The 16,107-nt window shown below is 44.9% G+C and overlaps 1 protein-coding gene across 2 annotated transcripts; it reads left to right on the forward strand.

Annotated features, from left to right (window-relative positions):
- The first annotated feature begins 866 nt into the window (after nucleotides 1-866).
- On the forward strand, nucleotides 867-15,905 carry HSPA4 (heat shock protein family A (Hsp70) member 4). 2 transcript variants are annotated; one of them, XM_058815536.1, is made up of 19 exons: nucleotides 867-1,046; nucleotides 4,973-5,030; nucleotides 6,637-6,777; nucleotides 6,978-7,100; nucleotides 7,558-7,657; nucleotides 8,044-8,177; nucleotides 9,479-9,723; nucleotides 10,101-10,177; nucleotides 10,451-10,602; nucleotides 10,725-10,873; nucleotides 11,221-11,354; nucleotides 11,782-11,963; nucleotides 12,325-12,411; nucleotides 12,915-13,067; nucleotides 13,515-13,640; nucleotides 14,360-14,467; nucleotides 14,765-14,884; nucleotides 15,290-15,451; nucleotides 15,654-15,905. In XM_058815536.1, exons 1-19 carry the CDS (start codon nucleotides 940-942, stop codon nucleotides 15,849-15,851), a joined length of 2,556 nt encoding a protein of 851 aa, XP_058671519.1. In that variant the 5' UTR covers nucleotides 867-939; the 3' UTR covers nucleotides 15,852-15,905. The 2 variants fall into 2 exon arrangements, with proteins under 2 accessions (XP_058671519.1, XP_058671520.1); XM_058815537.1 differs by having other exon boundaries at nucleotides 10,725-10,831.
- Nucleotides 15,906-16,107: the final 202 nt, after the last annotated feature.

Consider the following 16,107-nt stretch of genomic DNA (forward strand, 5'->3'; position numbering starts at 1 on the left):
AGGCAATTCCCAGCCCCCTGCAGCTGCCAGATTGGAATGGCTGAGGCAGGCAATGGCTCTGGGGCAGGAGTCCCTCCTGCCTGCCCCAGAGTGTCTCTGGGTGTGTGTTCTGTGTCACTGACACAAGGAGAAGCCGTGTAAATGCAGCACTGGGCCCTTGGTAACGCACTGTTGGTGACACACTGCACTGCCACGCAGCTTTTGGCGTGTTTCATCATGGAATTCAAAGTATTCCTAAACATTCAGTTTCACGAAACTCACAGATGTAACTATCAAGGTTAGGTTTGTGTTAGGATGAATCCACCAATCCCTTAAATTCAGGAATAATCAGAACACGAATTCCAGAATGGTTTGTGTTTTAAGGACCCTAAAGCTCACCCCATTCCACCCCTGCCACGGCCAGGGACTCCTTCTGCTATCCCAGTGTTCCAAGTCCTGTCCAGCCTGGCCTTGGACATTTCAAGTGATGTCTGAATCGCAAATGAAAAATTCTAAGGAGGCGTTGAAGTCCTTTTCTACAAAAACTGTGTTTCTAGAGACTGTACTTGTAAAATCATTACATCTCATGGTGTGTGCGCTGTTCCCATCCACATCTGTCACCCTCAAGTCTTTACATCACGGGCAAGAAAAAGTTTCACTGAACAACTTTTCTGTGGCACCGACCGCTTCGGACTGAGGGCAACAACTCAGCGACCTTTGCAGTGCTGCCAAGTTGTGCCTTTGTCGCCTTTTTCTGCCATTCCTGACGCAAGGAAAGAACTTCGGCGAAGGGGAAGGCGCCGAGCGCCCTCAGAGCCCGCCCAGAGCGTCCGCCCTCAGCCCCGCCGCGCGCCCCGCGCTCTCGCGAGATCTCGGCCGCCCTCAGCGCCGGCGCGGCCGCGGCCCGACGGGATCTTTCGAGAATTGCCGGTACCGCGCTCCCCCCTCAGCGCCGCCGCCATGTCCGTGGTGGGCATCGACCTGGGCTTCCAGAGCTGCTACGTGGCTGTGGCCCGCGCCGGCGGCATCGAGACTGTCGCCAACGAGTACAGCGACCGCTGCACGCCGTGAGTGAGCCCGGGAGCCGCGCTGAGGCGGCGGCAAGGCGCCCGCGGGGCCCGGCGTGGCGGGGCCGGGGAGGGAGAGAAGTGGCGGGGCCGGGAGGAGCGGAGGTATAAAGTGCTCGCGGAGATGCGGTAAAGCGCGGTGGGCACGGACGGGGCTTCGGGAGGCCCGCTCAGCTGCCTTTCGTAGAATCACAGAATCATAGGATGCTAAGGGAGTGGAAGGGACCTTGAAGCTCATTCAGTTCTACCCCTCTGCCTTGGGCAGGGACCCCTTCCACCATCCCAGGTTGTTCCAAATCCCGTCCAGCCTGACCTCGAATACTCCCAGGGATGGGGCAACCACAGTTCTTGTGGGCAATGCCTCCTGACCCTCACAGAGAAGAATTTCTACCCTACATCTAATTTAAATTTCCCTTCTTTCAGTCGAAGCCGTTCCCCCTTGTGCTGTCAGTCCGGTTCCTGATGCAGAGTCCCTCTCCGGTTTCCTTGTGGCCCCTTGAGACGCTGCAAGACGCTCCGAGGTGTCCGCACAAGCTGCTCATTGCCAGGCTGAGCAGCCCCGGCTCCCCCAGCCTTTCGGTGCAGTACGGCCGGTTTGTCCCCCCCGAGGCGGGGCTCTGCCCTTGGACTAGAAGGACAGGGGCTGTGAGCGTAGAGAAAAGCATCCCTGGCTGCTGGAAGTGCCAGACTTTAATTCCCTGTGTGTTCGTACGCCGTGTTCTGGGAGTACGACTGTCATTCCCCTGCGGTCCCAGCACAGCAGGACCGGGGAGGGCTGAGCTGGCCTGGGCTGGTGCCGGGCTTGGTGTGAGTGAGCCATGGCTTGTCCTGGGATCAGAGTTTGGAAAGCTGCTCAGCAGCCTGCAGTGCCAGGACAAGGGGAATGGCTTCAAAACTAATGGAGAGGAGGTCTGGATTGGATATTGGGAAGAAATTTTTGCTTGTGAAGATTAGGAGGCTCTGGCACAGAGTGCCCAGAGAAGCTGTGGCTGCCCCTGGATGACTGGCAGTGCCCAAAGCCAGGCTGCGTGAAGCTTGGAACAACTGGATTGTGGGGGGATGTCCCTGCCCATGGCAGGGGGACTGGATGAGCTTTAAGGTCCCTCTCAATCCATGATTCCATGGTACAATGTGGTCAGTAAATTCTAGCCCTAAAACTGTTTCTGGAGCTTCCCCTCTGTTGCAGTGTGGCTCTATTTGAGCAGATCCTGAAGTGACTGTCTCGGTGAGACAGCTGCATCATCTTTGATGTTTGGGCTGTTTTAGGTCCCTCACATCACCTCAGAAAGCCCAGAGTGACCTTGCTTCTCATTAGACCATACATCACTGTTTGCTTGCTCCTGTCTCTAAGCAATGAATAAATGGAGAAGGAAATTTTGAATTCAGCATGTGTGCCCGAGTATCTGGAGATCTCTTAAGTGTTCTCAATAACGTGGAAATTTAAAGGTTAGATGTTCTGGGAAAATATTGAATGTAGAGAGGGTCAGAGCAGGTTTCTAATAGCTGTAGGTATTTGACCCTCATGGACTTGAAGTCCTGCTGATAAATATATCTGTATATTTGAGATGTGAGCACAAATCTCCCTTGTTGAAGGAGATGAGCTAAATAAAATATCTGACATGGTGCATCTCTTGGGAAATAGTTCAGTTATGGGAGCCTGAAGTGAAATTGGAAAAAAATGAGCAAAATGCAAATGAGAGGGTTTTAGCAGGGCTTAATCTCCAGGTGCTGTTCTGAGGGAATGCAGAAAAGCATTCTGCAAGCAGACCCTTCTATTAAAAGAACTCCTGCATGGTTTTTAAGTGACTTGGAATCAGAAGCCTGGCTCAAAAATCAGTGCTGAGCAGTTGTTACAGGGGGGAAGTCATGCAAGGTGTAGTGACAGGTTTCCTCAGGCACTGGCTCGTGGTCAGGGTTAAACACTGTGTTTTGTGTGTGTTAGTGTAATAATTTGTGTTATTAAAATAAACCCCCCTGAGTGCATTGGGCTGAGTTCAGTGGCACAGATGACACTCCCACAAAATCTGTCTTCAGCTCTGGTACCTGGATTCTTCTGGAGTGCTGTAAAATTTGAACTTGTACATCCCAAAGCTGTGCAAACTGTGTTTGTCTTTGGACATGGAAAAGTGGTAGAGAGAAAGGTAGTAGAAACTGAGAAATAAAAATAAGATAGTTTAATTATTTCTGTAGGATGAAGGGCCTTGAGTTAAGTGAAATCATTGTGATGGACATTTTGGGGCTGGTGCTGGTGATCGGTGCAGGGGACATGAACTGTCAGGGGACAGGGGACCTTCCCAGGAAGTGGCAGTGGGTGGGAGGGTGAGCAGGTGCCTCCAGGTATGCGAAGCAGAGATTTTAACTTTCTGAACTTGTTTCATTAGACCTCTGATGACCTTCACTGTGAATGTTTCTACTTAAAGTGCACTGGTTAGTTTTTCAGCTCCCAGAAATTGTGTAATAATGCAATTTGTATTTCATGAGTTTACTGGTTCTTGTGAACTGATTTGGGGAATGAGACTGGTTGAAAATTCTTCCTTCTCTCCCTCCTTCCTAATTTCACTCACTTCTGTGCTGGGTCCCTGCCAGGGCTCTCATCTAAATTTGTGCATTTGTGTTAGTGAGGGGATCTTGATTTGTAAATTCAGCAGTGAAGTAGCTGGATTTGTTTTTTCCAAGAGAAGGACACAATTCATGTCTTAATTCCTTTCAGGAGACCAGAGTGAATTCATAACCAGCTCCCTGCTCTGGGCTCATTAGGTTTTTACCTCCTGTTCCATTGATGTGGGCCTGAGGGTCTGCGGAGCACAAACTTAGCTTTTTTTTTAACTAATGTCACAAATAGTTGTTTCAAACAGCTGCAGATTTATTCAGAAATGTTCATTCTGTTGCAGCACATACTTCAGGGTAGGCCTTGTAGCATTTGTGAAGTTGTTAATAAATTGGAAGGAGATACAAACCCAATGCAATTCTGTCACCCCAGCCTTCGGGTTGGTTTTGGTTAGTTTCTGCTTGGAACACCCAGTTCCAAACCTCAGGCTGAGCTGGAATGTTTTGTGTAGCAGCCCTGTGGCATCACCCTGCTGTAAAGCAGATTCTTAACCTGCTGCATGGAGAGCAGCTTAATTAGACTTAGCTGGCATGTTGTGTGAGCAGTAAAGATCTGCTTACCTAATGGCAGGGCTCCCCCCACCAAGTTTACCTCAGTGGTATGAACAGCTTGGATTAGAGGGCTGGATTTTGTTTTGTTAGGGCTCCTACAGTTGTTAAATATGTAAATCAAGAGGTTTAATCAGCTGAGGAATTTCTCCTAAAAGGAGAATTTCTCTATTCAGAACTGCAGGCTGTCACAAAGCAGGGGAGAGTAAAACATAATTTCTCTTTCTGTGCCCCATGTTGTTTCAGTGGGTACAGATGAAACTGAAAGACCAATCTTTCTCTGCGGGTAGTTTCTTTCTGCCCTTGAAGGGTTTCCCTTAACCTGGAAAGCTTAGTTAGCATGTGCTGCAGACATGTAGGAATGATTTCTGTAATACCTGATTTACCTCGTGTTTGTGTGTGAACAGTCGAATGTTCCCCGTGCTATAGCTACCGGCTTATCCCTGAGCGCATCACACACACGGGCAGTTACTGAGGTAGGGCTGTGCCCAGTCAGTGCTCAGGTGGGAGGCTTGGAGAGCATGGGTGAGCCTGGGGTTAGGCTGTGCTGCAGGGGGGCTGCTGCTGGTTTAAATGCAGTTATGGTGCCTGTTTTTCACAGAATCCACAGAACCTTCCATGCACAGATTGCAGCGAGTGACCAACGGTTTTAATGGACCAAATCATATTAATTACAGTGACCTTCCAGACAGTACCAGTATTTTTACCCAGCAGATGTGCAGTAGGTGTGCAGCTGTAGAGTCACTGACTGAGCTCTCTCTTCCTTGCAGAGCCTGTATATCCTTTGGGCCCAAGAATCGCTCCATTGGTGCTGCAGCCAAGAGCCAGGTGAGTGTGGGGTTTGGGTAGAACACTTCAGAGCAGCGCTGTGGGGTTTGTCACTGCAGATAACAGATGTCCCCGAGCTGCTGTGCCTCCCTAACCAGAGAACAGCTGAGCTGCTCTCAGCTGTTCACCATGGGCCGCTGCTTTGTCATCTGGCAGGGAAATCTCAGGGTTGATCCTTGCACATAATGAAGTGTACAAAATAAAGCTGTGCCTCTTAAGAAATTCTGATAGCTACTAATTTTTTTTTTCAAGTTGTGAACCTGAATTCACAAGTGATGCTTCACCCTGTCCCAGTTTGTTCCAGTCCCTGTGCTTTATGATGGCTTTTAATTACGTGACTCTGTTCTATAGAATTCCCTTAAGTGCATGGTTTTGGCAGAAAGGAGGCATATTTGAGTGTAAATAGATAAAGCTTTCTTGACCCTTTGTGGCTGAATTGCAACCTAAATATCTCTCTTGGGTGTTCTTGCCCATAGTCTGAATTTCTGTTGCTGTAGGCAGGTAAATGTAATTTAAGGACTGGGAAGAAGTTAAGAAGATTTTTTCTACTCATGGTATTTGGGTCTTGCTGTATCACATTTTATGTTGCTGTGTAACTAACCCCTATAAAAGATGATTTATTTTTTTCAAGTCTTCTGCAGGAAGTGACTAGTCAAACAGTTGTTTTTTCTTAGCCTAAAAAGCCTAGAGATGTGTGAAGATTTTTTACCTAAAATACAAAAACCCCTGGACACAGCCATGTTATTCAAGAACAGCACAACTGTACTAGAACCAAACACAGCTGTTTTTTCTGGAATTGAGTCTGCTTAGCTTAACGAAATCCATTGGTGCAGAGCCCTGTAGAGATGAGTGTGTCCTGCACAGACTAAACTTAGAGACATCCAGGCCAAGTTACTTAGGAGGTAGAACCTGCCTGAGCCCAGATCCCAGGTAACTCTGTGGAACAGTGCCTGTCTGCTCTCTCAGTGCCTGTGGTTTTCAGTGCGTGCCTCGCTCTGCTGTCGGTGACACAGTTCCCTTCACTTGTGCTGTGTGAAGCCAGCTGGGATGGGCTTTCACTTCTCTGTGCTGATCTCTGCTGGTAATGAAAGTCAGTCCACCTTTTGTCAGTTAAATCAAGGTGCTCCTGACCTCCTAAAGCTTCATGAGCAGGTCCTTTTGAGAGGTCTTTTGTGAGAATATCTGTGTGTTGAGTGTCATGTGCATGTGATGAACCTGAGCTGGAGTTTACATCCATGTGCTTGTTATGTTTGGGCAATAACTGATTGTAGAAAGGTAGGGGGTAGAGAACAGGTGAGTGGGAAAGAGATTTTGCTAACAGTTCTAAAGAGTTTCCTACACGTGCACTATGAAATTTGAGTGTGTTGTAATCAATATTTTATAGACTTGGCTCAGTTTTTAGTGTACATTTTATTTTCCATCTCAAATTGCTGTAGGTTCCCTGAGCAACCAGAGGGAAGTTGCCTCCCAGCACCTGCCCAGATGCTGTTAAGATACAAATGACAAAAATACTCTGGTGGGAGAAGCATGAGAACAAAACTCTGTCTTCTGTTTGAAATTCAGATGTTCCCCTGCCACGTTGTATTAAAGATTTCTTTTCCTCTAGGTTATTTCAAATGCAAAGAATACAGTACAAAGTTTTAAAAGATTTCATGGTCGTGCATTCTCAGATCCCTTTGTTCAAGCTGAAAAAGCAAGCCTTGCCTATGAACTTGTCCAGCTGCCAACAGGCTCAACTGGCATCAGGGTAAGTATGGCATGTTTGAGGAGCCAGAGGAGGAAACTGATAAAGTTTCCTTTTATTTCTCTGTTTTGAATCTGCTCACTGTGGTTTGTGTTCTCTTTTGAATGGAAAGCCTTAATAGGGAAGGGAATAAAAGGCTGATAATGGGGATGGTGCATGGGTTCCACTGCAGTGTAATGAGTGTGCACAATTTTTATTTGAAGGCCATGTATATGGAAGAAGAAAGAAACTTTACAATTGAGCAGGTGACAGGAATGCTTCTGACCAAATTAAAGGAGACTGCTGAGAATGCTCTTAAGAAGCCTGTGGTTGACTGTGTTGTTTCTGTAAGTATGGAATCCAGCAAAACACACAGAACTTAGTTACTGTCTGAACTGAAGTGCTGCAGCATTAAATTAAATCTGATTCAATTGACCAGTAAACTTGAATGTCCAGGTATCTTTCTTTTCTGTTTAAACTGAATCTTACACCTCTTGGAAACTAGACTTGTATCATTAGTGGTCTTAAAATGCAGCTGATTAGCAGCGTAAATAATATTTGATTCCTATTTCTGATTACATGCTCCAGAAATGAGTGGCTTGTGATATGGAATAGAAAAAAGAACTTTGTCTTTATATAATTTTTTTTTTTGCTGTTCTTCTATTGCAACTGAAATGAGCATTGCATTTGAAGGAGGCCTGTGCTACATGAGCTCACTGTCCTGTCCACCCTTGTAACTGTTTCCTGAAAGTGGCTCCTGGAAATATTAATAATGTTAATAGTGGCTCTCTGACCTCCTTGCAGGTTCCTTGTTTCTACACAGATGCAGAAAGGAGATCTGTGATGGATGCTACCCAGATTGCTGGTCTCAACTGTCTGAAACTAATCAATGAAACAACTGCAGGTAATTCTTCCTGTGCCTCACTCAGTGTTGCAGTTTTACTCCATGAAAAGGCTTTTATTCTGCCAGTGAGCCTTGCTTTCTGGAATTACAGCTGGTTTTATACACTTGGAATAGATGAGTTGATCAGATAGTTTCTTAAATTCAGGTCTGTTTTTTCATTGCTTTACAAAGACATAACAATATTTGGTGAATACCTGTTTCAGTGCAGCTGAGGGAGGGGTGGTACTGTTTAATGTTCTTCTGTGTTTCTTTAGCATTGAGAATTCTGTTTATTCAGTGTCTGTAGCTTGAGGGGCACAATGAAATGCTAGTGTTGATTCCTGATTACCAGTTATTTCTTGATAATTACAAAGCTCTATGTCCTAATTATGCTTTTATTTCTGTAGTTGCACTTGCATATGGGATCTATAAGCCAGACCTGCCTGCCTTGGAAGAAAAGCCACGGAACGTTGTTTTTGTGGACATGGGGCATTCTGCATATCAAGTTTCTGTTTGTGCATTCAACAAAGGCAAACTGAAAGTAAACAAGCTGTTACACATCCATTTTGATTATCTGTAGAACATTCATCAGCACACCCATGGACTGTGGCAGGCAAGCCTGCCTGGCTTCACAGAGGGGCATCCACACAGCTCAGTGTTGTTCTTAAGATTGTATTTTGTCTGGAGCAAAAAGTAGGGCAGGGAACTAGAGAGCTTTTGAGCAGTGTGTGGAGGAAGCAAACATGCCTTAATCAGCAGACTCTGGCGAAGAATAAAAAACCTGGATTAAATGGTTTATTCAGAAATTATCATATCTGACTGTGCTGCTTTCAGAAAAATACTCCAGTTCAGTCATGAGATCTGGTGTTGAAGCAGGAATTCCTGCAGTGATGTAAGTGACAGACATTGTTTCTGAGCCCTCACTGTGGTGCTCATGTACAATGAAGAATCATTCCTGATTGCTTTAAGCTGCCAGTGGAAGCTCAGCAGATGGCAGTGTATTTGTGAGTGTACACTGCCAAAGCTGTTTTGCAGCAAACACTAACATTTCTTACTGGCATTTTATTATTATTGTTAATTATTACAATCTGGACTTTGCAGTTACCGTATCTTTCTCATGACTGGCTGGAGAAACAGATGCAGAATTTAAAGCATGAGGTAGTGAAAAGCAGAGAAATGTTCTGACAACACTTGTTTTCTCATAGTTTTATTTATGTGAGGTAATGTAAACTGTGTGTTTCTCTTGGATTTGATTTTTAAACTTGGAAGCCATGGCAGTGTGGAAAGGATGCTTTGGGGCCCAGAGTGCAGGGCTGTTAGCCAGTGTAGAGGCCAAAGCCATCTGAAGGGCTATTGAGGGTAATGATTTCTGTTCCTAAAAAAATAAATTCCTGGTGTGTTTACAGAGCAGAATGAGCTGAGGTGGGTGGACTACAGGTGTTCTTTGCAGATAATTCCTTCATCAAAAAGGAGCACCTGTTTTAAGAGTTAATACCATTTATTCTCTTCCTGTTTTATTTTTAGCTTTGGGTAAGCATGTTCCACCCTTAGGAGGCATCAAATATTAAACTGGGATATGACTCAAACTGACAGTGGCTAAGCAGAATTTGGAACAGAGATCTGCTCCCAGCACCAGCTATGGAACAGATTGTGTTTCTAAGTCCCGCCCAATCTCCCTAAATTCCTTTTAAAGCAGTTGTCACCTCATTCCAGGAAGGCTGATTTCTTTGACTTAGAGTTGAACTACATTTGAAACAAAGCACTGCTTTGATGCGAACTGCTGATTGCTTTCATTGGGTAATGGCACATTGAACGGGTACTGAAGGGTTCCCTTCCTTTAAGGTTCTTGCTACAGCGTTCGATACAACCCTTGGAGGCAGGAAGTTTGATGAGGTGTTGGTGGAATACTTTTGTGAGGAGTTTGGGAAGAAATACAAACTGGACATCAAGTCCAAGATCCGAGCACTGCTGAGGCTGTACCAGGAATGTGAGAGGCTGAAGAAGCTGATGAGTGCCAATGCCTCTGACTTGCCCATGAACATAGAGTGCTTCATGAATGACATAGATGTGTCTGGAACCATGAACAGGTAACATTGGCTGCTCTACAGTGGGACACTTCAGAGTGCCCTTCAGGAAGTTAAAAACTTGGTATGAAGTGTCAGCTTTTATGGCTGAAGGGAGGTGAGAAATCAAAGAGCAGCATGTGCAGGAATGCTGCTAGAAATGAAAGTGTTTAGAGCCTGGTCAGTGGCCTTGAGTTAGGAGGGAGGGCTGGGAATGTTGATAGGATGCCAGGGTTACTGGAACCAGGTTTTGTCTGGGAGAACATAATAAAGTATAAAGCTAGGACTGGGGGAGAGAAAACCCTGCAGTACACAGTGAAATGGCATTCCTTCAGTTGGGCATCCTGTTTGCAATGTTGCTTATGGTGTGCTGGAGCTTTGTTTATGGATTCTTCCAACAGAAGCAAATTTTTAGAGATGTGTGAAGGACTCCTGGCAAGAGTGGAGCCGCCCCTTCGCAGCGTGCTGGAGCAAGCCAGTAAGTGGGGCTGTGTGGGGGCTGCTGTGCATGAGACAGGAGCCAGCCAGAGTGCAGGCTGCCTCTGCATGTTGGACACAAGGGTTTTCCACAAACAATGGTTTTGTGCTTAGGAGTTACAAGATTAAAAAACTTTCTCACTCAAGCTAAGAGCTGAAACTTTTACTGCTTAGAAACTTAGCCTAAAGTTGGTCTATTAAAACTTCTGGTTTATGATGTCGGTGTATTAATGTGAAAGAGAAACATTTCATCTATTGTCTGACTCCTTTCTAGGGTTGAAGAAGGAGGATATTTATGCAGTAGAGATAGTTGGTGGTACCACAAGAATTCCTGCTGTCAAAGATAAGATCAGTAAATTTTTTGGCAAAGAAGTCAGTACGACCCTGAATGCAGATGAGGCTGTGGCACGAGGCTGTGCACTGCAGGTAAAAAGTGCTGTTTGCTCTTGCTGTGAGAATATTAAGCAGCATCAATAGCTACTTGCTGAATGAAATGCTTGTTCACCTAAAGTCTGAGCATCTGTAATGTGGCTTTTGTGCTCTTGCAGTGTGCAATTTTGTCCCCGGCTTTCAAAGTGAGAGAGTTTTCTATCACTGATTTGATACCGTACCCCATCTCCTTGCGATGGAATTCACCAGCAGGGGAAGACCTGAGGTACAGCCAGTACAATCTTCTTGCATGTTACAAAGACCTAAGGTACAACCAGTACAATCTTCTTGCATGTTACAGCTTAAAATTGCTGCTGATGGTTAGAGTAAATAACAAATGTCAGTAAATACCCTTAGAACAGGGTATTTCCAGGGTTAAGTGCTTATTTAACACTTCCAGTTTTGATACTTCTGAAGTTAATGATGGCAGAAAACAAAACCAAGGTTGAGTGGCAGTTTGGTACTTCCTGCGTGGCTGTTGTGTTATTAACCTGAAAGATAGGACAGCCTTGTCACTTCTTAAGGAAGCTTTTTCCCTAAGAGTATCTAGAAATGTTTTTTTACCTTAACCTGCTGTGTTGTCACACTGAACACAGGCTGTATTTTCTCTTGCAGTGACTGTGAGGTCTTCCCCAAGAACCACCCTGCTCCCTTTTCCAAGGTCCTCACTTTCTACAGGAAGGAGCCCTTCACTCTGGAGGCCTACTACAGTTCCCCCAAGGAGCTGCCTTACCCAGACCCTGCTATAGGTTAGCACCATTTTGTACTAAAAATCTTTTCTGTGTTTCAAGCCTTTTCTGTCTAATTATGTAGTCTGGACATGCAGCCTACTGCAAATGCTCTCAGGACAATATTTCAAAGGAATTTTCAGTAAAATAGGTGGAGTAGGATGAAGTTTATGGGCAAAAAGAGCATCCTAATATTGGAGCAAATTGAAGAGCCACCCTGAGAGTTGTGCAGTCTTTTGCTTTGATAAAAGTAACACCAGGTTTGACAGAGAATTCCCAATAGCTGTGCCCCAGCATTGCTGAGTAAAAAATCTGGGTTTTCCAACTTGAGTAGGTTTTAACATTCCCTGAGCACATTGCAGTGAGCTGTGTCAGCAGCAGTCGGGGTTTGCTTTGCATTCAGAACTGAGGTTAATCAAAAGTGTTTGGGTTTTTTCCCTCTGTATAGCTCACTTCTTGGTGCAGAAGGTCACTCCTCAAACAGATGGATCCAGTTCCAAAGTGAAAGTCAAAGTCAGAATAAATATCCATGGCATCTTCAGTGTTTCAAGTGCATCTCTGGTGGAGGTTCATAAATCTGATGAGAACGAGGAGCCAATGGAGACGGATCAGCACGCGAAGGAGGAAGAGGTAACGGACTCACTGCTCCCAGCTGCTCACAATCCCCACAAAGCACAGCTGGCGGGGGCTCAGGCATGTGTAAGGATTTACTAGACATGCCCACAGCTGAAATCTGAGACTGAGTACTCATTGTAGTATATTACACCAGTGACAGATCTCTTGAAACCAGGACTTGAGGTGTAGATCGAATTCTTACTAATGGGGCCGTGAATTGCTGGAGCAAAGACTGGGAGCTCATAATTTATTCCTGCAGTTTTCATTCTGTTTGTTTTGCCTAAAGAGCATTAGAGATGTTAAGGGATCAGCCTAGGAACTGAAGCAGTGATCTGTGTTTGTTTAATGTGTGAAATTGGATCTCTCTGAATTCCAGAAGATGCAAGTAGACGAGGAGCAACAAAAGACTGAAGAGCAACAGCAAACCCAGCCTGAAAATAAGGCAGAGTCTGAAGAAATGGAGGTAAGAGGAGCATTTGAGACTTTATTTTCATGAGATTTGTGACAATATGAGGAGTGTGAGCACATCTGCTGCCTTTATCATAGTTCTGGAAGCTGAACATTTATTTCAGTGCACTGGTGGTCTATTGTGATTAGAGCTTTAGAAAGGACACAAATGGCACTGATAACTGCAGACCTGTCAGGTGACCTGGTACTGATAAAATGGGGGAACTCTCCTGTTCAGGGAAGAAATAATCATCTAGTTTTCAATAACTTGAATACTAGAACAGGTTTCTGCCATGAGCACCATCCCCTATGAATATAGAGTGCCCAGAAAAGGTCAGTTTATTAATTGTCTGCATTAATTGTCTCAGGCTTCAGCAGCTGAGGTGTCAGAATGGCAGGGAGTGCTTGGTTCTCTTGTTGAGATGCTAACTCAGTTTTTCTGATGTAAATCTTGACTGCTCCACTTGAATTGAGTGGTGATGCTGTTTTTACTGTGAATGTAATTCTATTTTAATGCAGACTTCTCAGGCTGACTCAAAGGACAAGAAAGTGGATCAGCCACCTCAGGCCAAGAAGGCCAAAGTGAAGACGACCACAGTGGACCTTCCCATCGAGAACCAGCTGGTGTGGCAGATAGGGAAGGACATGCTCAACTTGTTCATTGAGAACGAGGTAAACTCTTCTTGCCCAAGCTAAAGATGTCACCTGTTGGTCTCCAGAAATGCTGTTTTTCATTCAAATGGTTAAGGAAAGTCAAGGAAAGGATTAAAAGGAATAAAACAAGCAGAAGTCTGAGGTGAACAACAGTGCCCCGTGGAGGCAGAATACATTCATTGCTCTTGGCCAGGGGAGCTGTCACTCTCAGAGGGCTGTTCTGCAAAAAACATCCACTATCACCTGCAGGTACAAGGTGGAGGAGGTTCCTCAGCTGGAGGAGGATTGTCCTGTGCTGTACTGGACATCACACCCAAAACTGAAATCAGTTTTCAGTCATGTGCTGTGTTCTGTAAATCACAGTTTTGCAAAATCTTGATCTGGTTTGAGCTTTGCTAACAAGGTGTCCTGGAAATAAATGTTAAAAGAGCTTTTTAGCCAATTAATTTGACACTTTGTTCACAGGGTAAGATGATAATGCAGGATAAGCTGGAGAAAGAGAGGAATGATGCCAAGAATGCAGTGGAGGAGTACGTGTATGAAATGAGAGACAAACTCTGCGGTGTTTATGAGAAATTCGTCAGTGAGGATGTGAGTATTGCTGCTTGACTGTCCTGATAAATTGTACAGGTACAATCAGCAGTTGGATTTAGTGACTCTTGGCCTGTATCACATACTATATTTATATAAGTTACATATTCAAACTTTAAATTTAAAGAAATAATTGTAACCTCTCTGCCTCTGATGATAATCTACTAAATGTGGGCACCTGTATCTGAACTGGTTGCCTAAAAATCTCTTGGCAGTATTAGTCAGCTTTCCCTGTTGTGCTGAAGGAGCTTGGTGTGTAATGGATTTAACTCTGCTTCTAGGGATGAACCTTTGAGCACCTGGCTGCATCTCCATTGACTGCAGTGGAGCTTTGCCAGCCAGGTGTCTGCAGAGCCCAAACTGGGACATGCCAGGTGACATTTATGGCACCTTTGTAAAAGAAGTGTTTCCCTCTGTTCTCAGGCTTGCTCATGTAATGACAATGCAAGCGTGCGGGGGACAAAAAATCCTTTGATGTGACAGTATTTGATCTGAAATGTGGCTGTCACACATGGCTCTTCCTTGGGCTTGGAATCTACCACAAAGCTCTACAGAAGAATATTTTATTTCTTATTTTTCACTAAAATAGGATAAAGAGTTCCAGACAGAGTTCTTTATATTCTAAAAATACAAGCCTTCCAGAAAGGTTCTAGGTAGCATTTAATGCCACTTGTCACCTAATAAATGGTGTCACCTGCCTGTTTTGTGTGTGTCTGCAGGACCGCAATAGCTTCACACTGAAGCTAGAAGATACAGAAAATTGGCTTTATGAAGATGGTGAAGACCAGCCCAAACAAATATACATTGATAAATTGGCAGAACTGAAGGTGAGTGGTTTTTACATTCCCATGGGAATTTACCAAAGCTGGAGAACTTTGTTCCAGCGAGGAGCTGTGTGGGGTCTGCTGATTCTGAGGTAACAACAGCCTGCTCTGCATTGTGTGTGGGGACTAGAACTCCAACAGACCTGTAACAACAGGGCTGAGGGAGGCTCAGTCTTTGCTGTCAGTTGAGGGAAGAGTCAGAGTTCTGAGGAGTTCAGGAAAATTGATGTATCCTGTCAAACCCTGAGGATCCTTCAGTGATGCTCCGTGAGTTTTGATACCTGTTGTACTTTGTTTCAGACTCTGGGTCAGCCTATTCAGGCAAGATTCCAAGAATCAGAGGAAAGACCAAAAGCATTTGAGGACTTGGGGAAGCAAATCCAGCAGTACATGAAAGCTGTTCATGCATTCAAAGCAAAGGTATTTTCACACTTAATTTCTGAAAAATGCAAGCAAATTGTACAAATATTTTCTGAATTTTAGGTAACCTGCTTCAGACAAAAATCTGGTTCAACCTCCCAGTGAGCTTAGGAGTTCTTGATGTTTAATAGATTTTCAGAAGTGGATTTTGGGCCTTGCACATCTCAGTCCTTTTTTAATCAGGTGTTTATTTTGTCATGGAGGCAAAATGCCAGCAGCAGGAGATCTTCAGTCTCCTGTTACTGAGCTGTGGGTGATCAGTTCTGTTGATTTGTTAACCACAACAGCCCTTGGCTAAATGGCTAGATGGTCTTTTAGTATATTTCCTCAAACTAAGTTTTGAGGAAATCAGGATGCAGTTTGTGCTCACACACTGATACAGCTGCTCCTGTTTGGGTGTTGCAGGATGAACTGTATGAGCATCTCGATGAAGCAGACATGGCAAAGGTGGAGAAGAGCACCAATGAAGCCATGGAGTGGATGAACAACAACCTCAACCTTCAGAACAAGAGGAGTCTTACTTTGGACCCAGTTATAAAAGCAAAAGAAATACAGTCTAAAGCAAAAGTAAGTTTTTCTACATAACTCACTGTATTTCCATGAGTTTCTGTGTTTATTACTCTCAGAAAACTCTGAGGTGAGAAATCTCAAAAGTACCAGGGAACATCAGCCCTCAATGGGAGTATTCCCGACAGTGGTTTCCAAAGTTAAAGTTACACTGTGGGAAATAAAACCATTTCTAAGGATGTGGTTTTTCTGTGTTCTCCAGGAACTGGCAAGTATTTGTAACCCCATAGTGAACAAGCCCAAGCCCAAGGTGGAGCTGCCGAAGGAGGAGCAGAAGCCGACGGAACCCAACGGACCATTGGACGGGCAGGGCGACGCCGGGAGCGGGACCCAGCCCCCCGAGCAGGGCGCTGCCCCCACAGCCACCGACAAGAAGCTTCCAGAAATGGACATTGACTGAATTTCAGCACTTGTTTATATTATTGCAAACTACAATAAAGCTTTAAGTTGTCAACTTTGTACGTTCTGAATACAAACTGAAGCAAGTGAATCCCACAGCACTCTTGGTAACTCTTGGAGAGGTTTGGGCAGGGCAGCAGGTCAGAACACGGAGGTGGTGAAGGACTCGCTCAGCTCAGCAGTGTTTGCCTTTATTGATTGTATTTAGAAGTTTTGGTAGTCTAACTAGACCTCTAGGAACAGCCATAAGCTGCTTC

Source organism: Ammospiza caudacuta, chromosome 16 (assembly GCF_027887145.1).
Source record: "Ammospiza caudacuta isolate bAmmCau1 chromosome 16, bAmmCau1.pri, whole genome shotgun sequence".
NCBI lineage: Eukaryota > Metazoa > Chordata > Aves > Passeriformes > Passerellidae > Ammospiza > Ammospiza caudacuta.